This window comes from Mangifera indica, chromosome 2 (genome assembly GCF_011075055.1).
Source record: "Mangifera indica cultivar Alphonso chromosome 2, CATAS_Mindica_2.1, whole genome shotgun sequence".
Lineage (NCBI taxonomy): Eukaryota > Viridiplantae > Streptophyta > Magnoliopsida > Sapindales > Anacardiaceae > Mangifera > Mangifera indica.
Genome location: NC_058138.1, coordinates 18356892 through 18368433, shown reverse-complemented (window position 1 = coordinate 18368433; position 11542 = coordinate 18356892). Strand labels below are relative to the sequence as shown.

General features: G+C 33.7%; 2 protein-coding genes across 2 annotated transcripts; both read right to left on the bottom strand.

The window, feature by feature from the left end:
* Positions 1-3743: 3743 nt before the first annotated feature.
* Positions 3744-5063, bottom strand: LOC123209776 (UPF0481 protein At3g47200-like). The gene has a single exon (XM_044627914.1). The coding sequence runs from the start codon at positions 5048-5050 to the stop codon at positions 3794-3796; it is 1257 nt and encodes a 418-aa protein (XP_044483849.1). The 5' UTR covers positions 5051-5063; the 3' UTR covers positions 3744-3793.
* Positions 5064-7192: 2129 nt separating this feature from the next.
* On the bottom strand, positions 7193-11277 carry LOC123209597. The gene is made up of 6 exons (XM_044627701.1): positions 10671-11277; positions 9975-10169; positions 9639-9878; positions 8666-8883; positions 8221-8475; positions 7193-7716 (listed from the first exon to the last, which is right to left on the bottom strand). Exons 1-6 carry the CDS (start codon positions 11038-11040, stop codon positions 7447-7449), a joined length of 1548 nt encoding a protein of 515 aa, XP_044483636.1. The 5' UTR covers positions 11041-11277; the 3' UTR covers positions 7193-7446.
* Between the last annotated feature and the right edge of the window lie 265 nt (positions 11278-11542).

Below are 11542 nucleotides of genomic sequence, written 5' to 3'. Positions count from 1 at the left end.
AAAAAATAAAAATATAGACGATTCCTTATTTTTTATCAAATTGATCATAGAAAGATGACGCATATTCTTTACTAGATAAACTCGGCTTGAATCATAGACTTTGCAACATTTTTTGAATTAATTTGAACTATTTAATTGAAATCGAAATTGGTTTGATGGCCTAAATGACCATGTCCATTTATAAGGTTTAAGTGTTTGGTTTGAGTCTCAATAATTGTAAAATTTTCAAACCAATTTAATCTATGTCATATTGACATTTAATCTAACACAATTTAATCTAGTCGAATGGCTAAAATTAGTTTAAATATCAACTTGGATAAGAACAAGCCACTAAATTCTAGTCAAATAATAAACTTGAAAACCTCAAGACTATAGTCTTTGATTTATAATAAATATAGGGCTAAAGAACATATTTTCATTTAAAGTATCATCTTATTTCAAATTTTCGTTGAAACTCTTTGTTTCATTAGCTTCATTCGATGCTGGTCAAACGTCCAAGTGAGAGGACAGAGATTGTCGGAGGGAGATGAAACATCGGAAGAGTGAGGCTGTAATACCCTCAGATATATTCCAGGGGTAATTATGTCTTTTGACTCTGTTTGGAGATATTTCCAATCGTGTGTGTGTATTTTAGTTTATATAGATATATATATTTATAAAAAAAAAAAAAAGTCAATATATATGTGCCAAAAGTCAATAAAAGAAGGAAGGAAGAGAGAAAGAAACTTTACCTTTGCTTCTTTGATCATTTTTCCAGCAGCTTCTCGTCTCCTAGAGAAGAAGGCAGTGTTCTTCATTCCTTTGCTATATTTTAAGAACAGTGAGTGATTTTGAGGGGATTTTGGAAGATAAATAAGGAAAGAAAAAGAAAAGGAAGCACTTGGAAGCTTTGGTAACCAAATATCTCCTTCTTTTCCCTTTTATCTATGTTTATATGCATGTTATGTGAATATGTTAGTGTATTTTGGTATTGATTTAAAGTGGTCTTGGTGATAAAGGAAGCAAAACAAAGAGAAGGAAGTCAATTTGTAAAGATTTGGCTTGAAACAAGGTAAGGGAAATCATTATTGATATGTTGCATGTTTTAAGCTTTTGATTCCTCGGATCTATGTTATAAATGATGATTTTGAAGTTGAGGAATATTGTTTTGCCATCTGGGATGTCTATGTGTGTGATTTGGTTTAAGGCAGAAAGTTGCATGATATTTACAGTTTTTGCCACTGAGTTCGTCCCATGTTTTGGCTGCCTTATCTATTGAATTATGAACTCTATTATATCTTGTTGGAAAGCTCTTTGAATCCTCTTTCCAATGATATATAGCTTGTATGAACTCGAAACCGTTTGGGCGGTTAAATTGTATGAAAAGAAGGCTGCCCTGCTAAATGTCTGTTCTGTGAACAGTATTTCGTAATTTTATCACTGAATTTAGCTTACGTTTTGACTGCCTTATCTATTGAATTATGAACGCTATTATATCTTGTTAGAAAGCTCTTTGAATCCTCTTTCCAATGATATATAGCTTGTATGAACTCGAAACCGTTTAGGCGGTTAAATTGTATGAAAAGAAGGCTGCCCTGCTAAATGTCTGTTCTGTGAACAGTATTTCGTAATTTTATCACTGAATTTAGCTTACGTTTTGACTGCTTTATCTATTGAATTATGAACGCTATTATATCTTGTTGGAAAGCTCTTTGAATCCTCTTTCCAATGATATATAGCTTGTATGAACTCGAAACCGTTTGGGCGGTTAAATTGTATGAAAAGAAGGCTGCCCTGCCAAATGTCTGTTCTGTGAACAGTATTTCGTAATTTTATCACTGAATTTAGCTCACGTTTTGACTGCCTTATCTATTGAATTATGAGTGCTATTATAGCTCGTTGGAAAGATCTTTGAATCCTCTTTTCAACGATATATAGCTTGTATGAATTAGAAACCGTTTGGGATGTTAAATGGTATGAAAAATAAGGCTGCCCTGCTAAATGACTGTTTTGTGAACAGTGTTTCTGGGCAAGAAAGAAAGAAAGAAAGAAAGAAAGAAAGAAAAGGAAGAAGAAAGAAAAGAAAGGAAAGGAAAGGAAAGGAAAGAAAAGAAGAAAAGAAAAAGAAAGAAAAGCAAGAGAAGTAATTTGGGGCTCAAGATTTAGGGGTCGTCCCAAGATTAATGTCTGGTGAGTTATGAATAAATTTAAATGGAAGCAAAAGTAGTAAGATATAAGACCCGTATGCATGCTATAAACTATGAGGGGGCACTTTACACTACACTGCTCGTAGTAGGGCACGTCCGTAATAGGACACGTCCGTAGTAGGACACGTCCGTAGTAGGAAATAGACCCCTAGTAGGGTCCGCTCGCAGTAGAGCATGCTCGCAATAGAGCTCAATTCAGATTCAGAAATAGTGTAGTGAAAGAAAAAGAGCTTGAGCTTAGAAAAGTGTCAAATCCCTATAGTTAGCTTCCAGAAAGTATTAAATAGACACCAGATGGGACAAAGTATGACCCAAATAGTAAAGAGTGAACTAAATCATCCCCTCAATCTCTTATAGAAGTTAAGATGTGAGGTTGAGTCCCAAAAGTGAGTTAGAACAGAAAAAAAAAAGGATAGTTTACTTGATTCTTTCCCCTTACTGAGTGTTCTTATCACTCACTCCCTTTTCTTTCCTGATTGCAGGTACAGGTGATCGAGGTAGCTGCGAGGCAGGGTCAGGTCAGCATAGGTAGATCCGGCTGGAGCAGGTTATCTCTGGTTTATATTACATGCATACAGTGACATGTTTTTATCGACTTTTGACTTTTTGAGATTATGGTACAGTTGCATATGATTATTCCCTGTTTTCAGATGCTTTCAGATGAGTTTTCATATGAGTATATACATCTTTTGTTCGCTTCCAGATTTTCAGTTTTCTTGGAATACTTTCTAAACATTTTTAATGACGCATTTATTTTAAAGTATTTAAAAAAAAAAAGAAAAAAAAAACTAGATGCTACGAATATTAATTCGTAACATTTCTCCTTCGATGGGTAGTACTTCTAGGGAGGGATGTTACAGAGGCCGTTGGCAATGCTGTCGAAGTTTGAAAACTAAACCTAAGAGGGGAAATACCATTTTTTTTTTAACTTGGGCAAAGGAAAATTAGTTAATTTTTAGAGTTTAGAAGAAAAAAAGAAATAAAATTTAAATTTATTTTTAATATTACATATGAAATAATAATTTTGTTATTAAAACTAATAAAATTAACTATTAATAAATTGGTAAATGAGATTTTCAAAGACAATAAATAAAAATTTGCCAAAAAGAGAATAGTTAAGGTGGGAATATGTCCTTGGCCTAAATATAGTCTAAACATATACCAATTACCACTAAAAGTCTAAACCAATTTGTGCTGAGGACCAGCCCGAGAAGGCCCACAGTTTAGTCCAAATTTTCAGATAAAGTGGAAGTTTCCTTCATCAGAGCAAAAGGGAAAGCCAATACCTGTGTTTGCATTAAGAAATTGAAGGCTAGTTTTTTAAGATTTTAGTTGCTTTTACACATAAGCAATAAATTTGGAATTCAAAACCCACAGCTGTGCTGAAAGGAAGTCTTAATCTATTATTTAGAATAATTAATCTTAATTTAAAATCATCTAATTTAATTGAAAATCATTTGATTATACAATGAATTGATTATTTAAAACTAAATATATATAGTTTTAGCAATTATTTTAAAATAGCAAATACAGTTTGTATAGTAGTAAGCACAAGAAGTACGAATGCTGCAATCGTAGAAGCAGTCCTCCACGGGGTGCTGAAATAATCAACTTTGAGTATTTTCAGCCATTACTTTGATTATTGTCAACCATTTTTGCCAAGTGGTCTGTCGCAGCCAATGATCCTCGCAGTGTCTGTTTAAGCCGCTAAAAAGACTGGTAAAGCAGTTGAAACGACGATCCACGGCAATATGCGTTCCAAGTTTTTTAACAAAAGTAACAACTTCATTGCTGTCGCCCAAACCATTGTCAAGAATTTTCTTTTGAACCAGAAAATCGACATCTTTGCTTGTCTCCATTAAATAACCCATCAGTGAGATGTAGTCACAGATGTATGTCTTCCCTGGATAATGACACAGCTCCAACGCCATCAAGTTTTGAAGCAGACATGTGGTGAGATTATTCAATTCTAAAGGTGGGATTTGAAGTTCCGCATTATTAGAAATAAACTCGCAACCAAGCAAACATTCTCTGGATCTAGCCTTGATAGTCACTCCAGCCTCGTACAGCTGTGATGCGCTATATAGAAGTTTATTTCTTTGTGTTGACGGTGGCGAAAAATTTGATGGTAGATGAAATGACCTGAGCAAGTCAGTGAAATGGTTTACATTTTCAGGAAAATGTTCAGGGATTAGCTTGTTCCGATAAAAGACGTCCTCGAAGAAATTGCAGGTGAGCTCTTGAAAGGAAGAGACAGCAGCAGGATCGAGCCCTTGACTGACGTATAAGTAATACTGATACAGCTTCTCCAGGACAAATAATGGAAGCTGATTTTCAAGCAGCATAAGGTCCCGGCAAATACTAGATAACAAACACGAATTTCTATAGAGAAACTCGTCTTGTTGATTGGATATGGATTTGCACTTAACAAAGTGGATAATGATAAAAGCAGCATCAGTGAGAATCATTTTTACAAATTCATTGCTGTCGAGTGGTATTGTTTCGGCGTAACAAATGCTGTCTTCCATGTCCTTTATAATCCAGACAGCATGATCAAAGTCGAAGCGGATATGGCGTATAAATTCCCCCAAATATCTGAGCTTCTGCTTTTCCATTATCTCCAGTTCTTTTCTGCCATGATGAAGAGGGCCGATGGAAACTGCATGTGGGGTGTAGGCGTTTTCGTTCATCGCTTCGCGGAGGTTATGTGGAACCCTGTAGATGCAACAATCATTTGACACCGGTGGCTCCAATTTTTCTAACGATCTTACTATGTCTATTACAAATTCACTCTGCTCTTCCATCTTAGCCCAACCACTCTGCTCTTCCATCTTCGCCCAACCAATGTTTGAAACACTTTCCATCTTTCAGGTTATCGTTCCAGCTGCCCACTGTTAGCAACAAATTAAATAAATGACTAACAAATGCAAGGCCATTCTTAAGAATGCTTAATACAGGAAGAAAACAAGTCAGAAATTGAAAAAAGCAGAGTGCCAGAGAGCTTACCTAGGATTTAAGAATGCTAAGCTTTTTTCTTGTGGAGTTGCAGGCACCAAAACCTTCCATTTCAGACCATATATAGTTAAGCGAAAGTTAAAGTCTTAATGTTCTTGAACCTGCTTTGAAGCATGGAATTGGAATAAACCAGAAACATGCTTTTACAATTATCACTCATCATCAAATAGCTTCGAACAACAATTACATAGAAGGGAAAAAAGGGGCTTTGAAACAAGTGGTGGTTTTGCATCAAGGAATTGGAAGCAAGTTTAATACTAGGTCTTCTTTTATCGAAGACGGAATAAATTTTACAATATTTTACTAAAGTATGCAAACCATATGTTTTCGATTCAAGCTTTCGACAAAATATATATTAAATCTATAAATATAAAGATCAAAACTTATATTATATAAAATTAATTGACTTTTATTAAAGTATAATTTCTCACACTTATATATCAGTCACTTATATTGTATTTATTAGAGATAAGACTTTATTCTCCAATACTCTCTTTCAAGTGTAATCTTTATAAATTGTTAATTTTGTTGTTTGACTGAGTTCATTTTTAGACAGATGTAATCTCTTGTATTCAAGAACAATTTATGTTGGTAGACCTACCGTTTAACTTATATTCTGATATCATATCAAAATATATATTGGACATATAAGTGTAAAAATTGAAACTCGTATTATACAAAATCAATTGATTTGTGTTAAAATTTAATCTCCCACCAGCACCATTTATAAATGTTGGATTATATATATAAATTTTCCATTAAATCATAATTTTTTTTAAATATTTCTTAAAAATATTTTGCATTATTATGTTTTTCCATATAGTTTATATGTTTTTTTATACAAAAATTTATTTATTGCATATAAATAATTAGAAAATATATTGTTAGAGAGTGCCTATATCTATGATACAATATAGTTTATATCAAAATATGTTCTGTTTAAAAAAATATGTTTATATATTAAAAAAAGTTTATGGTTTGGAAATTGTAAAAACCATAATCTAAATTAAATCGTCTTTTTTAATTTTTCAATTCAAACTAAATTATTTTTTTAACATAAATCATACTAAACTGTAAATTTTAAATGATTCGATCCGATTTTATAGTTTGAATCATTTTGCACACCCCTACTTATCTTTGCCATTTTTGTCGCCCAATTTTTATTAAGCCAGTTCCATTTTTTCAAAGCAACAAACACTTTGTTAACAAACCAATCAATCAATTCTTTTGGAACAAACACACAATTAATCAATACATTACAAATTCTAAAGAAAAAAATTGACAATAGCATGAGTAAAATAATGAGTGAATAAATATTTAATCATTATAAATATTATTTTTATAATTTTAGTAATTAATAATTTATTTTTTATTAAAATAAATAAATTTATAATTTTAATAAGTAAAAAATAGTTATTAAAAATCTAATTTTAATAATTAAAAAGTTTTTATGAGAAGGAAAATCTTGTTTTCACTAGTATCTAACAAATCACAATGATCACACTGGTAATAGCCAACAAAACACAATTTGTTGAAATTAGTCCTTCATGACTAAGACAGTCAGGTTGTTGTTCTCTGTTGAACAGCTGTGTCTCCTTTTGTGGGCCTCTGTGATTGGTGGCCTAACAGATACCCGGAATATATCCCATAGAATATGTGGCAAAAGGAGCCTTCGTATACCAATTACATACAATTTTTGTTCAAACTTTTATTTAGTATGAAGGCACAATTGAAAAAAAAAAAAAACAGTAGTTTTACAGATGAAAATTAATTAACCTTGTGGTTAACAAGAACAGAACAATTTGTTGCTGAAAACAAGTCTAGCTAAATTGAATCTTTTTCACTTGCAGTTTCACTTTATTGATATATTGTTAACATGTGACAAAATCCCCTTAGTGGACGGGCTGCTGAGATTTCCATATTTTTTTTGAAAGCTATAACATGTATTGCTGCTCGTTTCAACAGTAATAAAATTTGAACAAGAAGCAACATGAGCTAAATGTTGGAACTACTAAGAATCAGAACAACCAACTTATGTTGTATATTTTCTACTTTTGACAATATCTCCTGCAAAAGTGTTGGCATGCCCACTCCCCAAAATGTGTTAAAATGAGCCCAAAAATAGAAAGATATCATCCCATATTTGTGTTCCAGGAGTAAGGAAGCAGACCTGTGGTATATACATCATAATTTCTATCACATGGAAGAAAAGAGATAACCTGTGGAATATACAGCATAATTTCTATCACATGGTAGAATCACCAGGGTTTGCCTCTTCCTGTTCCTCTCTATCAACTTCCATAAGTGTTTGATCTGCCTCTATGGTTTCTATGGTATTATTAAGTGGACCTTGAGGGGTTCCAAAAAGTGTACTGAATATCTGTCTGTGGCATTCATCGCAGAAATAGAAATAAGTGAAATGGCCTTCATATGGGAGCTTATGCACTGCAGCCCCTGGTAGAATCCGGTGCACAAAATCAGTCATCAATGGAGGAACCACCCTATCGTCCATCCCCTGCATATTATTTGAAAAATTAAAATCTTTCCATTTGACCTTCGTTGAGAGTAACAGATAATCTCCAAATAATAGCAATTTTGTATAGAGACTCTATTTAGTTTAATTTCAAGGCCATAAGTCATTCATAAGTCTTAAGTTTGCAAGAAAACAAAAATCAGCTACGTATGTCCAATTCTAGGACTCCATCAAGAGCATTTTCATCAGTGATCGTTTCAACAATTATTATTAGTATGAACCCTGAGATGGCCATAGTTAAGCACCATATTTTTCATTTTCCAGAGAATGATTGATGCTATTCACCAGAAGATTTCACAATGAAGTTAGATGAAATAGCCACCGTCATATGTTTCAGAGAACAGATGGAACCTTAAAGATCAGCAAGTAGACGACTATAAGTTGTGAGGAAATTAAGGCCCAGGAAGCTAATGTCTAAAGTAGTTGAAGTAAAAACTGAATTATGGAATGTAGAGGCTAGGAACTAAATCAAGAAGATACACTCACCTGCCATATGTGGATTGGGCCAAGGAAACCTGAATACTCCTCCAAATCTCCATTGAGCATAGACTTGAGCCAATTGAGGATACCTCTCCCTCTCTGTTTCTTCTGCAGTTTGAGATCTGCAAGTCTGAAACCCCAATTTGAGACCTGCAGTACAGCTTCCTCCACAAAGGGTTTGGCATTTCCCTGTCGAACTGATTCTTCCACGTCCCTTTGCCAGAATTCTTCATGGATGGGGTCCTCTATTATAGCTCTATCCTGGGAAGATGACAAATATAATGAATATAAGTTTAGGAGGCTGCTTTATGGGCTCTATTAAGAATTTGGAACATAAGACTATGAAAAGCAGCCAACTTAGTATTTTTCCAGTGGACCCACATCTTCCAGAATTCAACCAAACCAAGAAAACACTAATATTCATTCTCAGGATATAGAAAAAGATACTCACTCTTTTTCCAAGTGACAGTGACAGCCACTTGTCAATCTGATCATGCTTTCCAGACAAGAATGTTTGGCGGTAGAAATAAACAAGAAATCTAGGAAACCTCCGAGCCAGAAAATACATCAGTTTCCGTTTTCGTGTCCAATTCTCCCAGGTTCCACGCTGCTCTAGCTTAGTCATCATTGAATCATAAGGGTTAACCATTGGAGCAAACATGGCTGCACCTGCAAGTTAGGCCAAGAATGGATCAGAGAGATTGCTTCTTGTAGAATATAGTAGAAACTTTTATTTTCTTTATTCGTCTCGATGAGCATCATAATCTTGGCTAAACCATGGAAAATAGTAAACCTATGTAGTATATAAGACTTTGGTAGGCAAAAATGATTTGTGCAGTTATTAGATTGATTGTAGTACAGCAAGCACTGCATATCTGCACCTCACTCATCAAATATCAAGATCAAGAATATAGCACCCAGAGAAAAGTAGGTTCCTGCGAATCACAAGAATTTTCCCATCTTTTTCACACTTTTAACATTACTGGAATACATTAGGGTGCAAATCCAGAAAATTTCACATATCGTTTCTTAAATTAGGTCTCTTTTATTTTCTGGCAAACTGATTTAGAATCTTTGCAACCAAACTTTGACAAAGCAACCTTTTCCAGTCTCATTTTCTTAACTTTTAATAAGTTATGTTTCAGAAGCATGGGTCAGTCCTATCCATTTTGAAGCTGAAATTCATTCAGCACCCAAAATGGATAAAAATTCAAAATCCAAATTATAAAAAGTTTTAGCAGTAACACTGACATAAATCGTTTTATAGGTATTTTAAAAGGTTATTTCCTATCTGAGAAACAGATTGATGAGAAGCTTTCTTAATTTCCAGTAACTTATATACCATGAACATATAAAATGAGACTTATGCAAGGAAATCTTACAACAATAAGAGGTAAAGCAGGTAAAAAAAATCACACTGTAACCTGCAAGTCTATCAGGAATGTATCTGAGCGCAGCCCAAGCATGCAGGCTTCCACTTGAGTATCCCAACACCCAGAACTTGTCATTAACACCTACAGAACTGGCTAGAAATAACATATCCAATGCTGATGACTCAAGGTTTCTGTTGGGATGAGGATCACTCTCACCGAAACCAGGAAGATCATATGTCAACAAGCAAACACCAAACTCTTCCAGAAGTGAAGTCTTAATTCCAGGTATTCCTAATTAAGAAAGGGTACAACAAAACAAATAAAAACTACACAATGTAAATAAAATCAATTGCACACTACAATCTCTTAAAACTATAAGTATCCAACCTGCAAGTCGAGAGGAAAGAAAAGGATGAGGAGCAATTATAAAAAATCTAGCTCTCTCGGCTGGAACACCTTGCTCCCTATATGCCAGATATCTACCATCCGGAAGCAAAATTCTGTCAGCACTAGCAGGATGTAGGAATACTTTCTTTATCAAGGGAGTCACCGAAGTGTTACTTTCAGAAGTTAGACAGAAAACTGCATAAAGTTAACCCAATCACAAGATTATTTTGTAGCAATAGGAGAATGCATTACAACCCATAAAAATGATATAAAATTATATCTTATGTTTACATATGGGCTCTCATAAGGCTATGTAGAAACATGGTTAGCTAAATAAGTATACTGGAAAACTATGAATGAGGCGTATTATGGTGAAAACAAAATGTGATTAATTATAGATTTGATTCAATTGCAATAGATCTACTTTACCATTTAAAGCCCCTCTTCTTCTAAGTGAAATATGAAATAACTTTTCCTTTATTGGTTTCTTACGCACAAACAATCACAATTGCTCATTTCAAAACTTTAATTATCGCCTTCCCTACAGTATCTAAGAAGATAATACACCAATGAACAGAAGAAGTTATAAAAAAAAAAACCATAAATATCATCCACTTATGAGTTAAAAAATTAAAAAAAACCAGTTCATGCCCTTGATCTTCTGACCAACAAAACACAAATTTTACTATTTTTTACCTGCAATAGCAAGAACAGAGACAAGGCAAATGACCGACCACGCATACAGAGGATCTTTATCTTCAGGCATATAGTCATTAAAGAACCTCAATTTAGCACAAAATTTAGCACAAGGCCCTTTCATTCTCCTGAAACTTCTTCCAAGGTAAGTATCTTCTCTCCCTATACTCTGCCACACGATATCCCTACACCCTTTCCCAAACTCCACACTCATCTCCATCACAGCCTTGCCGAACTCGGTTGCATGATCCAGAAAGCTCTCGTTTCTTCTGTAACGGTAAGCCATTCCAGAGTTGCCCGCAAACCTTGCATATGGATATTGATAAGCATATCCATATCCATATCCATATTGATCTCCATTTGTGCCCATCGTATAATCTTGACAACTGTGTCAACAGAATTTCATCGATAGTATCCGGGACAAACAATTTCATAAAAATAATAATTATTACTATTTCTTAATTATTATTAATATTGAAATTTAATATGTGGCCGAGTAGTGACTTGACTATAACGCAAGGTTGAGAACCCAGGAATTTGCACAAAACAAGAAGAAAAAGGTCGACAAGTAGAGGTAGGGCTGGCTGGCTAGAAAAAGTGACTCACTCCCTCAGACCGCCTTTTCACATTTCCAGTTTTATTGCTACAGTATTTAGGATTATTAGATTATTTTATTTTTAATTTAAATTTATTTAATCATATACAAATATTTTCATTAATATATAATTTAATATTTATTTTAATGCACGTAATTTCATTATTTTTATATATAATTAATACACTTGTAAATTTAATTCTATTCGAATTTTTTGTTGGAAAGAATATAACTTTTAAAAATGTGAATAGCTTTTTCTTGCAGGATGATGTGAGGG